A 15,114-nucleotide genomic window follows, 5' to 3' on the forward strand; every position below is an offset into this window, starting at 1 on the left:
TATCACATAGTCGCAGTAACCATCGGCAAACTAAGCCGCCATCCACGAGCCAGCCAAGTCCACCTCAGTGAAGGAAACGGAGTTCTGCTTGCTGCGTGAAGCGAGCTCCACCAACACAGCGTCAGTGTCTTCCTCCGTTTCTGTCTCCGGGGGGTTTTCGGACACAGATTCTTTATCTTCACTTGCACCAGAGGACTGCCGCTCGGCCAGGCGTTGGCGGCTCTCTTCTTCCTCCATCCGCTGCTGTTCTTCCTTAGCCTTCTTTCGTGCGTGCATGATCGCTGCCAGGGACGCGTGTAGCGCTTCGTGAAGGTCAAGCTGCTGCTGTTCGAGTTTAATAGCGTCCCTATGCAGCATCAGCAGTTGCTGACGGAGCCCTCGCTCTTCCACTGCAATACTAAAACCCTCACTGCTCAAACTGAGCATTAGGAGTCTGTCAACCTGTTAGTCACACCCACAGAGTAACAGCTAGAGTCATTGATGCCTCGCTGTAACACCTGGTGCTCGAAGAACGCATGTTGTCATGACATTTCTTCAGTTTAGCAGTTCAGTGAAATACCAGCTCAGCATCGAGGTGTTCTGTCGCAGTTCTGGTCAAGCGCTGCTTTTCGTGGTCTGAAGCACGTGTTGTATAAAGTGTTGGGTCCTCATCGGCACTCCCAGCAGTAGTTCATACCGCAAAAATAGTCATTCAGCTGTTTGCCGCTTCAAAAATTTGTACTGATTGAGTGGGAAAGACACACATCGAAGCAGTGCGTTCGCACACGCGCTTAGTTGTGCTTCAAAGGTTACGGTTCGCTAAAGAGAGCGCTGCTGGTATTTCCAGTTCTGGATGGAATGTTTGCAGGACAGCTACGGGGGGTGCTCAGCTGGGTTGCCCCGGAGTCCGTCCTGGGCTTGCAGCGCTAACCGGTGGACCACGCAAAAATCTGATTGATGCTGGATACTCAGGACTGACTTTCGGTCTTCGCGTGGTTCTCGATCCATTGAGGCCTGTGGTAGCAATTGCTGAAAATGCAGGTACCACTCCATTAAACTAGCAGTCACGGCGTGACGTACAAGCGTGAGAGTTAACTTTCTTGTTCGTGACATGCTGAACAGCCACGCTCTGGCTTGGGTCTTAAGTGCGTGTCTTTTCCCCCACCATACCTGGTCGCGATAGAGCCTGGCAAGCTCGGCTAGCGCTTCTCTGGCTGCTGCCCGGTAGCAAATTCTCTCCCTGGCGACGATCTGATAGCGAGTTCTTGTCTGTTCCGCGTGCTTGACTAGCAGGACCATCACTCTTTGGATCGCTCGCCACACACTTAGCATCGTCAGACGCAAAGCCTCTGGATCGATACTTGTGTTGACAGACTGTACCTCACGTTTGTCGTGAGTTCGGAGGGAAAGCCGCCCTCGTGTGGGCACGAAAGGAGCACTGGATGGCCGGCCGCTGCCTTCTCCAGCCCGCAGCACCTGGTAGCCGGTGGCGTTCGAATGGATCGCATAGCAGAAAGGTACCGCCAGGCTATTGTCGTTGAACACCCCCAAGAGGGCCTTAAGCAGCAAGTAAAGCTTCGCCAGGAGTATGCCGGCAGGCCCCCCCTAAGCAAGCACACGCAGAAATACCCGAGTTTGTGCCTTGAAATGAACTAGCATAGTGTGGTACCGGAGTTGACCGCTGTTGTAGCAAGCTGCCTTCTGGAGGTCTGACCGTGGTTCCAGTTTTTCTGTCGAGGACTGCTTGGGGAACCGCGCAAACCGCACACTTTCTGCACAGTAACCCACGTCCGTGAAAAGTGACAGACACGGTTGCTTGCGGAACGTGGTATCCCGAAGCCCTGTAGTGCTCTGCTTCTGCTCTTTGTCACCCGATTCGGCGAATGCTTTCACGTGTACGGTCTACAGCCATTGAGAGAGGTACAAGCGTTCATGTTGTCCTCGTACACATTATTTGCGGACCGAAAGCCTATCTCACCTTTGGAAGCAGAGGGCCCTGCCTCGACGTGAGGCCCGGAACGCTATACTAGTTATCATTTGCTGGGGACTGAAGATGTGCGTTGTGTATCTTTACAGCATTTCTCGCAGCTGGCGGCGGAGCATCAAGAACGACGGCTGCGCAACAAGCGAGAGTGGTGCCAGCTCTCATGCCACTCGCCTCGGCTGCCTTACAAGAAGGCAACGCAAATAACTCGTACAGGGTCTTTTCGCGAGGCCCCGTGGACGCACTGGTGTCCCGCCGCTGCTTGCTTACGTGTTCGAAACATGGTGACGTGCGAGACAGCTTCGGAAACTCCCCCGGGCGTACGGACCCGGGGTATGTCCCGAAGAGGACTCCAGACAGTGCCAGTGCGGAAGAGCCGCTGGAGGTGAGCTAGAGGTCCTGGCAGGTACCTATGCGAGTAGCAAAAGCCGCTCTGAGTTTACGATTGTCCCGTGGCTATCTTGAAACCCCGTCCTGCTGCCGGGCTTCGTGTAGGTCCTGGTGGCGACCAGAACCCAGACCAGGTCACCTCTGACGCACCGCGTCGATCGATATGCCATCGAGTTCTTGAGCACTTTGCAGTGCCTCTCTGCGGTTAAGGTAATTCAGGCTGCGAGCCCTGGGCCTCGAAACGAACTGCCGAACACGTGCACAAGCCGGTAGGCTTCCTGCGACCAAGGTGGCACCGCTGACTGATCGACCCGTGCTGGCATACAGGGGTTGGTAACACTCTGGGGACGCGTACCACCTCATTACCAGCTCGTAAGCTCCTCGGATGACAGGCTTCTCATCCTCCTGTCCACCAACGGAAAACGGGGCCTCGGACAGGCTATCAGCAGAGCCATTCCTGACTTTCAAGCCCGAAGCACTCCCTCCGGTCAACTCCTTTTGCTTCTGGTCTCTCTCCGTGGTACCTTCAAATCCGTCTCGTGGGGCGCTGCAATAGTTCGCACCTGTCTGGCGCACCTTAATCTCTTCCTCTAATCTCTTCTGCTCCTCTCTAAGATCCTCGGCTAATAGTTTGATAGACGGCTTTTCTTCAGCCTGGCTTGCCGGATACCCCCGGTCCCGCCTGACACTGCGGCCAGCCGGAGGTCCCGCTGGCTTGTTTTTTCCCGGAGATAACAGCACGGGGGCGTCACACCTGACGAAGTTCACGAGCCCATCGACAATGAACGCTGCCAGCCGGCACTCATAGGACGGTGACGAAATGATAGCTGGCGGCGACAAAGGATGCACGTCTGAGGAGAAAGCCTGTCCGCCTTCCGCAAATTTACCAATCTGCTTCCCGATCTTGTCGGAAGATATGGTCCCCGAACCATATTTATCGGAGTCGCAGTCCGTGGAATCTGTTGTTCCGCGTGGCATGGTGGATGACGCTTCTTCTCTACGTCCGCCATCAGAAGTTGTCCCGTTTCCCGCGTGCGGTTGGAGCTCTCCATACAAAAGCTGTTCCATTGGCTCAGCCCCAAGAGACAGAAAAGGCGACTTTGGAAAGGGAAGCGGAAAGGACAGAAGGTGCGACTGGTGTAGAAGAAGACTGGAGAGCGCTGTGGAAGTCAGACACGAGCAAACAGGTTGTAGCCGGGACGCCGCATCCACGAGAGCGTGGCAATACAAACTCGTATGCTGCTCCCTAGGAACGCTGCTGCCTGGATTGAGGCGTTGGAGAAAGGATGTGAACTCAGAAAGGGAGAGAAGCGGACTCATTGTCACAGCCTAAGGGAACAGTGGACAGCAGCACGGAAACGCGACTACGGACAGTTTGAGAGTGAAGGAACACAAGCAAAAGAAAACCCCATCCAGAGCGTCGAAAGGGCAAAGCTGCGAAGTGGTGTCGGATGTCTTGTTACGCAGTAGAGAAAAGCAGATACTAGAAGTACCCTGCTATCTCATTGCCAGACGCCTGCGACAGCCAGTCTCGGGGCACAAAACCGACAGAAACTGCTGGGTGAAGCCCAGCCGATCCCTAGTGCGCTTTTCGTGGCGTGGTCCGTGTGAGTTTGCTAAGTTGCTTCTTGACACTTACTTCTTTGTCAAGCACCATCTCCATTGCCTGCTGGAGATGAACGTAGAGTACCTCCCACTGTTGTGCCATCACCTGTACAAGCAGGTCGACAGGCAAGAGCAGGTTCCACCCTCCCTGGGGAGATTTTAGATTCGGGTGTGCGTGAGAACCTGCGAGTCCGGCGTTTCCCTCATCACTTCTTGGTTCTTCCAGTGATCCTGCTGCCTCTTCGGTCTGGGGCCCGGGTACCGGTCCGCGGAGTACGAGGCGTTCCTTTTCGCCAACCGGCTTCTCAGCTATTCTGTCTCTCCCAGTGATCACGAGGATACCGCGGGCCCAGCGGCTGCGTAGTCGCGGCTTTTTCGCGGCTCTCTCAGCAGCCACAGCAGCCTGTCGGTGGAGATTGATCGCTGTTAGGACTGCAAGCCGATACTCTGTCGTTCCCTCCTCGTTGAACACTCTCCGTGCGATCTTCGCCGCAGCCGCGTGAGTGACGGCTAAGCATAAACCCTCTTCTTGGCTCACTCGGTAGGGAGGAAAGGAGCTACTCTGCGAGCTTGCACCTGCACCAAAGGACACCGGCTGACTTTCAGACCTCTGACCAGCTCCAGCGGGTGAACTCAGGGGGATGGTATCTGTTGTCGGGAGCGCCTGCTGCTGCCGCTCGAGTCGTGCATGTTTCAGCTGGTGGGTACGATAAGCTGCTTGGTCCGCTGCGACTTGGTCAACAAGAGCCGTAAGCGCAAGGCAGCTGAAGTCTTCTAGAGCGCGCCTGAACGGTGCCGTGTCAGCCGCCCCTGCCAGAAGACCAGTAATCCGCCCAAATAGTTGCGTCGCGAAGAGTGGAGAAAACCCCCGTACTTGACTGTCTATCTCAGTTTGCTGGCGTTGCTCAAAGTTGTACTGCGGTTCAGCGTGTTCCTCTTGCTGGCCGGAGCTGCTGCCAGACATGCTGCCACTATCATCTAGGGACGAGTTCTCGCCAAACGCAAAGATTGATGAATGATTAGGTCGAGTGTTTCGGCTGCACGCAGCAACCTTCTGCTGTTTGGCCGAGACTGAGGCAAGCAGCGGAGACCAGTAAAGGAGCGAAAGTACGAACGAGTGCAGGGCTTTGAGAGCTAGGAAGGCAACATTGAACCGTCGGAGGAAAAAGCCGAACGCAAAACTGGCCAGAGAGCCTTCTTCACCCACTTCCTCACGGAACGCACTATGCAGCTCCTCCCAGAAGGATTCAGGCAATGGTAGCCCATTTCCAGCTGCCGCAGTTGCGGTCGCTTGCGACTCCGGACCGCCTATTACGTGCCCCCAGGTGATCTGCGGTGCATCGTGTGACGTCGGAGGCTCTCTCGTGTAGTCGTCGTCAGGTGGTTGCACAGGTTTGGATTCGGATGAGAGGGGGGGCTCAGTGCTGCTGGGAGCCGCGACAGGAGGTACTGTGGGCAATACAGGAGGCACCTCAGGTCGACCAGGTGACATCTTGCGTTTTGTTGATGTTGGCCCTTTTCTTCGCGGTGGGTTCCTTCCTCGCCTTTGTGGCTGTCCCGCATGAAGATGCATGACCTGCGTTTGAGCCTGCTGAAGAGTTTCCAGCACTTTTCGCCGTCGGCCTCTCTCCTTGCTGGCTTTCGTTCGTCCCAGCCACTGTCTTTCCCGCGCCCTCTGCAAGAGAATAACCCACGCAGTCTCTGCCAGCAGCTGTGGTGGCCATCGGGGGAAGTTGGTGGCAGTCATGACCCCGGGAGCTGCGGCGGCATCAGCTGCAGCGTGGGAGCCTTGTTGCAGCAGATGGGCGAAGTCGCCAAGAGGAACAGGTGTTTCGTCCAGCAGGACTCGAAAAATCGGGAACGAGGGTGCGTAGAACTTCGGCGCAACCGGGTCGAGTCCAGGGGAGTCGCTTGGAGTTGACACTGCAGCGGTTGGTTGCACGGGTCCGCCCGGCTGACTGGATGTCGGTCTTTCTCGGAGTTCATTTCTTGTCTCAGAGAATCCCGACCCTAGACAAGTCTCACTGCAGCTGCAAAACTGAGGTACAGGAGGCGGCCTCGGGCCCTCGTGGAGGTTCCGAATGGCTCCGCGTAGTAATTTGGATTTTCGAGTTTGGACACACGCATTTCGGAGCACTCTGCATTGAGGAGCAGCCGCCATCGAGGCACTTTGTTTCCTAACTTCCAAGGGGGAGAGTGCGCTTTGTTTCGACCCCATTTCTTCTGGTGTAGCACCTCTGTCTTCTGTCTCCTGCTCTTTCCGAGCGCCGGTGTCGCCAAGGGACCTATCTCCTGTGTCCGCTTCCGCATCACGTGCCAGTGGTGTGATATCGCGTCTGTTCCTGAACTTGTCACACTGTCGGGCCGTGGTCGACCTCGAGCTGCAAGGGTGCAGATACACTACATGCACGCTGATGGAGAACCGTAGCACGTCTTTCCCAGTGGTAGCGAGGTGGACTTCTGCTGCTTTTGACACCGCATCTCCCGGTCTTGCACTTGTGGGCGGTTGAGGCACGCACCGAGGCGATGCTCTCTGTTGTCGGTCGCTGTCCCTCGAGCGGCGGGGCTCATCTTCAATGGGTGGTAAGTGACGTGGTGAAGGCACACTCACTTGGTCGGCGAATTCTGTGCCGCACCTAGGAGCGCCCTCCTGCAGAAGGCAGGCACTGGTGGCATGTGCTCGCTGCACCCGGATCAGCAACCAGCCGCCATGAGGTGTTCCCAGAGGTGGAGTCCGGGCATGCAGCACTTGAGGTTCTTGGGGGTGAACCCGGAAGGATGCGAAGGAAGAGAACTGAGGTCTGTCGGCGCAGGTCAGACGCAGAGAAGGGTCGAGTGTTGGTACAGATGAAGGAGCTGTGGCGAAACTGCAAGGCCGAACAAGTTGCCCGCGGGCCTCGGCTGGGCTGTCTTTGGTGCCGCTCCTTGTGTCTTCCAACGTCCAGATCTTTTCGGCAGGCGACTCCCGCCGTTCCGCGAACAACAAGAGGAGGGATACGTCAAGCGGCGCAGAGCAGGTCACTGCGAGCCCAATACTCCATCGTCCAGGAGGCACATCGACACGGAGCAGACGGGCGTTGGTTGTCTCGTCAAGAACCCCTCGGAGGAAGGTTTCATGGGGAAGGAGTGTGACGACAGAAGGGATGATGCCAGCCAAAGACTGCTGTGCTTGTGCCGCGTCCTCACGTCCAGCCCACTCGCCTGTGCGCCGTGTTAGCCAGACTTCGCTGGTACCGGCGTCGTCCCGACCAAAGCGAATTTCTTCCAGTCGCTCCAAAAGCTTTTGCCACTGCCAGTCGGCTGCTGTCGCCTCTTCCTCGCTCTGCCTCACAGTGAGCGCCTCCAACTCTTGAAGTCCGAAAAGATGTGTGTGGATGTCCAACAGGCGCCGGAGTTCTTCGGCGTGGCGTGCCTGTGCCTCGAGCCCTTGCATGCAACTATCTTGCTGTTCTTTCTGTTGTCTCAGCAAGACTACTTTCTCTTGTAACTTCAGCAGAGACGCCTGGAAGTCTGCTAAGCACCGTAAGCTCGCTGTCCGATGTATGTCCGCGTACTGCGTGAGCTGCTGGTGCAGCATCTCGACGCATCGCGCGTGGAAAGGAGCAAACAACCGTAGTTGCCTGTACAATTCGTACAGTGTTACATCCATTGTCGTCATGAGGCCATTCCACCATTCCTGGTGTGCCCTCATTTCTTGCAGTGCTCGCAGGCCGCGACCCAGTGGTCCTCCTCCTTCCCTGTCCACTGCAGTTCCTCTGCCACCTGGAGTCAGAGTCCTTAGCGGGTCCGACAGCCCCCCGGAATCTCCAGGTTCACCCCACTTCTGTATCTGTATCCCTTCTCGATGGGCCGTGATCAAGACGCTTTCGTGCGAAGAGGGGGAAGCGCTGCAGGCGCTGACGCGTTTGCAGTCGTCGCCGGCGTCGCTTGAAGAAGACCCAGTCCGAGCTGCGACTCTCTCATAACCTCTCGGAGGCCTGGAGCCGTCTCTGGCTAATGAGTAAATAGGTTCTTTGAGGATAGCCGCTCCGCTCCTTAGAGTGAAGATGGATGGGACATCGTAGAATTGAAGGAGGGTCGGAATGCAAGAGTACAAGTAATCCGCCTGCTGGTGTCCAGTGGGTACCTCCAGAGGAAAGGCCAAATCCTTGTCTGTTTTCCTTCCTCGTAAAGGCGACAGGGATGTGACTCTCTCCGTGGTGCTTCCACGTTTCCCATGGGCTTCAGCGGACAGACTGCTGGTCTCCCGTGAGGGAGACTCACTCCGATGAGAGTATTTGTACACCCATACTGAGGGTGGCAGGCGGGTGTAGGCCGCAGGATCAGCCCCGGGCTGGGAAGGTCTGTCGGGTCCAATTCTCTCGTCCCCGGGGAGCCGCGTGACTGTGTGCTGCCCTTTGACGTACAGCCTCTCCGTCTGATGCTGTGGATCTATATCTGCAGACAACACGGGAGACTGGTACCTGAGAGTATCTTCAGCAGCCCTTGCTAACGAAGCACGATGTGCGTCCTTTGTCTCCGGCGGGCGCTTCTCTAAGTTAGACTGTAGCTGAGATGAAACTGTCGCGCCCCTCTGGAATGACGAACTGGTTGCGGGTCGCCCCGGCTGAACCGGGAGTGGTCCTGATCTGTGAAATGTTCCGCGGTTCGCTACGCAGGCTTCGCGTTGCTGTCCTTCTAAACGCGTCGGGCAAGGCGTCGGCAAGGAGTGTTCTGACACAGCCACTTGAGTCGAAGTCGGGGGCCGACCGCTTCTTCTGCGCCATGTACTCGCCACGGTCTCGGAACGTCGCATGTTTGCGCCACGAGCCGAGTGATTCTCCCGCGCCGAGAGAGGTGTCGCAGGCTTCCGGTGATCCGGCAGTTGAGGCGACTCCGGGTAAGACGAAATCAAGGTCCTGGAACGTTCTGGTGGACCGGGCGGGCAAGGAGGAGACATAACGACCCGGTCACCAATTATACTCGGCTCCTTGACTAGAGGAGTCGGAGCGATTTCGGGCAGTTGGTTCTGGCCAGCATGCGGCGAATCGAGACAGCTTTGCTGGTTTGATCGGTGGCTTTGCTTGATCTTGGCGCTGCTGCCTTGAACGGTCAGACCTGCGTTTTCCACTCTATTGGCTGATGTGGTTCCTCGTGTTACACCAGCATCAGAAGCCTCAGAAAGGCCAGTGGTGCGGGGCGACTTTGCAATATCTTTTAGCTTGCGGATCATACCACCGCATAATGTATTAGATCGCTGTAGATCGACGGGCAACCTCTTCTGGGCCGTAAATACTGTACACGGTGACGATGGCGTTCCAGCCCCGCTAATGGTATTGCTGCCTTCCGCTGTAACGATCCGGGACACCACCTTTCTATAAACGCGATGCTCCCGTGCGAGGAGTTGTCTTTGAGTCAAGGCACCAGGCTGGCCATAAATTGCAGATGGCACACGCCTTTGTGCGCTCGGGAAGTCGAGTGGCAGTACGGTTTGAAGCTTCTTGGCTCTACTGACACGGGATCTTGCTTGGTGAGGCGATCCAGCGTCAGCCGGAACGGTTGCCGAAAGCGGCCTGTCATGCTCCATGATTGACCCACCCTGTGGAGGTCAGTCGAGGTAGCCTCTAACTGGCTCAGTTGGACGCTACAGGGAGAGAGACAGGATCGGGCGGGGAGGAGGGGCATCTGCACACCTTTCAAGGGTCAAGGAGGAGGGGCCGCAGGGCAGGCAGTTACGTGCTCAGGGCCCCTAGAAATGTACGGCTTTCAAGCCTTTGCGAGCCTGCACTATGGGCTCCCGAACTGACCTTCGAACTGACAAGTCCCGAACTGCCACTGTCGAGCCCACGAGGTGGACAGGGTTTTCCACAATGCGCAGAATTTACGTTTGAGAGTCTGGATATGGCGGCGGGCAAGCCGTGTAGCTCAAAAACGACCTCCCTGAGTCGGGCACGCCAAGCGGAACTGTAAACCTTGGACATCTGGCTAGGAGAAGAGCTAGAGAGTTACATCTTTGACAGGCCGCTGACTTTTCTTGCAGGGGGCCTTTTTTCCCTGACGGACAGTTCGGAGACGCGGACTTGCCGGGGAATAGATCTCCCAACAGAACCATGAGCAGCAGGGCTCCAATGTGCTTTGGAAGCTTGTTCATACCTTGGGAATAGATTCTTATTGTGTCCTGCACTCCAGAGATGGCTTCCGGCATTCCTAAACGTTCAGCCTTGAAATTCAGTTTGTCCTCCAGTGTCTCGAGTCTACGATGAAACGGAAGGCAGTGCCCTTCGAAAACCCTTTTCCCTTCCTGCATCAGCGGCTTCCCACCTGCCCGGCGTTTGTTTGGACAGTACCGATCCCTATCCTTCCTCAGAACCGAGCAAGCGCGCCCTAGTGAGCAGCTAGCACCCTGGCGCGCTCTCACCAGCCGTCGTTTCCTTTCCTCTCGAGGTAAAAGCAATCCGGCACGCCCAACATTTGCTGGGGTTTGAACACGTGGCCGGCTGTTTCCAGCAGTGTATTCTGCACCATGCCGCTCTGATAATGCGGGAGACTGTGTTGTCAACTCTGCTTGCGCAGGTAAAGACAGGCGAGAAGCCGATGGAGGGCGCACACTTCATATAGGCGTGACGCCACGGGAGGAATTTTTCTCCCCGAGAGACGGCCGCTACAGTCGTCTGGCTGAGCCGGGGAATTGTATAACTTCAGCCGGCGCCGCTGGAACGAAGACCCAGCCTACCCATTCAAAGCGGTTACCCTGGCCTCCAATACGTGAAGCATTGCCCCGACCTACCTCTGCTTCAAAACAAGAAGTGAACGGTGACTGCGGGGCGTGGGCCTGGCTGGGCCTTTCGCCTAGTTTCTCACCGAAGTGCAACTTCGTACCCGTGAGCAACGTGGACATGGCTTCTGCGCAACGTGTGCCGCCTCGCGCTGCTACGCTAGAACGCGGGTTTCGCTGGTGGCATGGCAGACTTCGTTTACGTGCTCGAGTAAGGTTAGTCTGGTGTGCGTTTTGCGTGCCTTCCGGCCCCGAAACTGTCGTTAAAGGAGCGGGAAAATCATTTGCTGAAGCTCCAGGGCCTCGACACCGGACATGCGTCCGCTCTGCATGCACGCTGGGCTTGACCGACTCCAGTGCTGCAACGACAGCGTGAAGCGCGTCAAGAAGTTCCGTTTCTTGACCGTCCCGTTGCATGACACTTGGACGGGCTGTGCCTCTGCAGCATCGAGAGCGACTAGTCCTGCACCTGCGGAGGACGGGAGTTCTCTCCGTCCGACTGCCACTGAGATTTCAGTTAGCTGGCGAGGCTGAGGTACACAGCAGCTGTTTGGGCGCTGTTCCGATACGGGGCTGTTGCGCGCGTGGGGGAGGCCCGGGTACAATCGGAACTACACAGTAACTACCAGCACCTTTTAGGCCACACGTGCAGCTCGATGTGTAGAAATGCCCACACTGCTTCCGACCGTTTCTATACCCCAGACCAACTCTCGAATGTCCCGACGCTGACACTGCGCTGGGTCCAAAGGAAGCGTCCATAACCACAAAATTCGGGACACGGCACGGGTGTGTAGGGATGCTTTTCCGGAGGAGCGCTATGTTCGACGGGAAGCTTCAGGTGCCCGTGCTATACGCCTGCGCAGCGCCTCTGCTTCATCTCGACTCCGGAACCGAGCAGGAGAAACAATGCGACATCTGTGCTCTTTCTTTTCGTCGGCTTCCGGAGAGAAATTCTAGCGTGCCCGGAGAACTCCATGCAATCAGTTTCTAGGCAATGAGGGTTGGGAGGTGACCGGGCATGCGACTAGCTACTTTGCCTTGTCAAGATTATATCGGGCCCCGTGGGTACTAAAAGGCAGACACTGTGCGGACGAGAAATACAGCTCGGACACGCAAATCTCAAGCTGCACGTTGTCCGACTGTGCCGCCAAGGGTCTGTACGCCTAGATGAGGTTTCTCTGGTTACCCTGCGCTGTCCACCTACGCTCTTTACTACTCGGAAAATCATACAGCGCATACAACTCCAACATGGAAGGATCCAGCAGGTCCACCCTGAAATCAGCACGCCTCCGCGACGACGCCCATTCTCTCTTCGAGCGTCTCCCTGTGTGCACTCTGCTTGGAGTGCGTAGAACGCGTAGAAACTAGGCATGAGAAGTATTCTGCGGAAGGTGTAGGTTGACAGAGCCGCGCGGTATTGCTTTGCAAGCGAATGCTCAGACCAAAGGTATGCATCAAAGTACTACCTGAGAGGAACTGGACGGTGGCCTATGAAGAGTTTCTTCCCCAGCAAAAACAGGTAAGCCAGCACACCAACAGACGGGGATAGGAAAGGAAGCTGGGTCGGGAATGGAGTACGAAGGCGACCTCGTCTAGACGCCCAACTGCTCAACATGTCTCAGTTCGTCAGCTGCTGCGTTTCTTGGCACGTCTGATTGCTCGCGGCTCTCGCATGTCGACAACTTGTCTCTGAGCACACGGTGCACTTCTTGCCGCCGGACTGTGCACTCAAAACGATACTGCAGGCGTGACGCCCCAACCAACAGGTCTTCCTTTAGTCTGGGGATCACATCGGAATACTGTAAGGTGTGTCTCCTGGTTGCTGCCACTCTACCACCCACTGGGATAGCCGCCATGGGTTTCCTGCCACCGTGTGCTCTTGCTCGGCCTGATGTCGCCATATGTGTGAGCGATTTGCTCGTATGTCTTCCACAAGCAGCCTTCTCCTTTGTCCGTCGCTGTCTCTTCTGGAGACGCAGGGTCCCAGTCCATCCTGAGTGCTTTCTCTGGGGCATGAGCGGTGGGACAGATGAGTTAGTAGCTGCTTGGGCTGACTTTTACCTGCCGTCTCACGCCCTGTGGCCGGCGAAAACGCATTTGATTTGAGAGGAGGCGTCAGCTGCCAGCAAGCGCTGATTTTGTTGGTCATCCCGGCTCCCTCCACCCTGTCTGGTGTGTAAGCAACACAGGGGTTGCCGGTTTCCCAGGCGTACCGCGACGGAGCTCGGGCCCTTTGAAATGCAAGGACATGATTGTGCTCCGCAGCAAAGAAGCCGACACGCCGACTGGGGTGGCCGGAGCACCCGGAAGGCCAATATGGCAGAGGCGGGTGGTCGGGTCCCGTCGCCTCAACTGCGATGGGTGTTTTGTGTATTGCCCTGTCGCTCGTGTATCGTCCTAGAACAACTGAGGTGCAGCATTGCGGACAAGGCAGAGAAAGTGTCCACGGGTTTAGGAGTTCCTCTCGATCCTCCCGATCTGCAGACAGCGTCACTGCAACAGGGTGAGGTGCTTGCTCATCGCCCGTCATTATGAGAGACGGTGCCTCTGCTCTAGTGAGCAGTTACTTACTTCCTTTCAGGTGATTTGGGACGACGAATTCACAAGCACAGTCAGCACGCGAGCCGGAGAGGCAGAAAGGTGCATGCGTTACCACTTCGAAGCGCAAACGCGTTAGGAAGAGTGTTGTCTTCGATCATCCTGGAGACAAAAACAGGAAGTGATGCCACGGGTTTCGCCTCATGGAGGCCTAGCCGACCTGGCCCACTACAGGGCTCGAACAAGCCCACTCTGTGGGCCGGCCCCGTGGGCCTGCCAACACGCGGTTGTTTGGACCGGGCAGCACACACTCTGCAGTCATCGCGGGATTTCTTCGGATCAGCGTATGAGAACCGTGCTCCACTACCGTATAGTCAGCCGCAGCTTGTAATCAACTTTTCATGCCCCTACCACGGCGGGCCGCCCATATTCACGTCCTGCGTACCCAAGCCACTCCGGTTCTTGGCATAGCATGCGTCACCTCTATCACTGGGCGTTCAGTGATGCTGCCTCAACGCTCTTGAGCCTGTGACGTTTGGGGTGCCGCGCGATGAATTCTAGCACTCCAGCAGCTGACACTAACACAGTGCTTTCTTGTAAGCAAACCTGGGTGATCGCTTTCTACGGAGGTCTGTCCTAGCACCTCAAATAAGAGTACGTTCCACCTTCGCACTCCCGCCGTCCCTCCGCTCTCCTCCCCAAAGTTCACATCACCGGATAACAGAGAGGACTTCGGCGCGTATTCGGCTCAGCGGGGCTGGCACGACGAACTTCGTACGGAATGAAGTCTGCGCCCACTACGCGGAGACTGGCAGCCTTAAACTTCTCAAGGCGTCTGCCGTGCTACCTACCGAGGGGTTCCGTTGCAGTGTAGAGCAATCCACTCGTCTCTTTTTCTTCTTTACGAGCCTTCCACAGAGCCCGCGGCCCAATGCCTCTGAAGCAACCAGGCCTATTTGTCGTGGATGTTTCAGGAGGCGCTGCGCATCAGCTGAAGTAGGGGCGCCCCCGGTGTGCGGCGTTTTTCGGACGCCATCCGAGTGGAGTGCGCGACCGTGACCGGGCCTGACTCGTGCAGTCGCCTTAGAACCGCGACGCGGTCATCGCGTGGCTCTGAGCTTGCGCACCAAAATGAGTCCGGGTGGACGAAAAAGCGCACAACTCTCTCCGGTGCTCGAAAACACTCCGACCCCACTGACTTCACACAATCGCCTGCTCCTTTTCAGCGGCTTAGAATGGGTATGACACTGCATTTCACGGGTGCATCTGATGCTTGTGGAACTGCCCTGTGCACGCTACTTAAAGACTCCTGTCCGGGCAATAAGTGCAACTCCCCGGCGTGCTGGCTGAAGCAACTACTTATTTGCAAAACAATGCCCCCGTAGGGCACACTTTCGACTACCACTGTTGGACTGTACGCGAACTGCCACTAGGCAGGATTGCAGCTGCCTTGCCTAGCAAGGTAGCATGATAACCAGGTGGACACTTCGCCTTTGCGGTCGCGCGGGGGGAGACCTGCTCACCAGAACAGTTGGCCAGCGTCAAAGCAAAACGTTTGCGCGCTGATAGCTTTATCTCGCCCGCCTTGTCTGGGGGCACTACTAGTCTCCCACCAGAATGCGCGCAGCCAATACGGGATGACACCCGACCCACCGCTGCACGCACTTCGTTAGTAGGTGAAACTACCCTGAAGAGGCAGCTCACTCCCTTTCAATTGCTGGCTTGTTTTCACTGCACAGAATGGCCGCGGCTGCAGACGGGTAGACTTTACAGACCCCCAATCAGTATGTGCTGCACCACACAGCCTCGCTTGTGCCCAACACATGCCATGCAGGCGGGCAGTATGAATGTCGCAAGCCGGCAA

The 15,114-nt window shown here is 56.6% G+C and overlaps 1 protein-coding gene across 1 annotated transcript; it reads right to left on the bottom strand.

The window, feature by feature from the left end:
* Positions 1-30: 30 nt before the first annotated feature.
* Positions 31-9,524, bottom strand: CSUI_003620 (uncharacterized protein; the record flags this gene model as incomplete). The annotated part of the gene is made up of 4 exons (XM_068063816.1): positions 31-441; positions 1,150-1,584; positions 2,504-3,682; positions 3,987-9,524. 4 exons carry the CDS (start codon positions 9,522-9,524, stop codon positions 31-33), a joined length of 7,563 nt encoding a protein of 2,520 aa, XP_067924213.1.
* Positions 9,525-15,114: the final 5,590 nt, after the last annotated feature.

This window comes from Cystoisospora suis (assembly GCF_002600585.1).
Source record: "Cystoisospora suis strain Wien I chromosome Unknown contig_1637, whole genome shotgun sequence".
NCBI lineage: Eukaryota > Apicomplexa > Conoidasida > Eucoccidiorida > Sarcocystidae > Cystoisospora > Cystoisospora suis.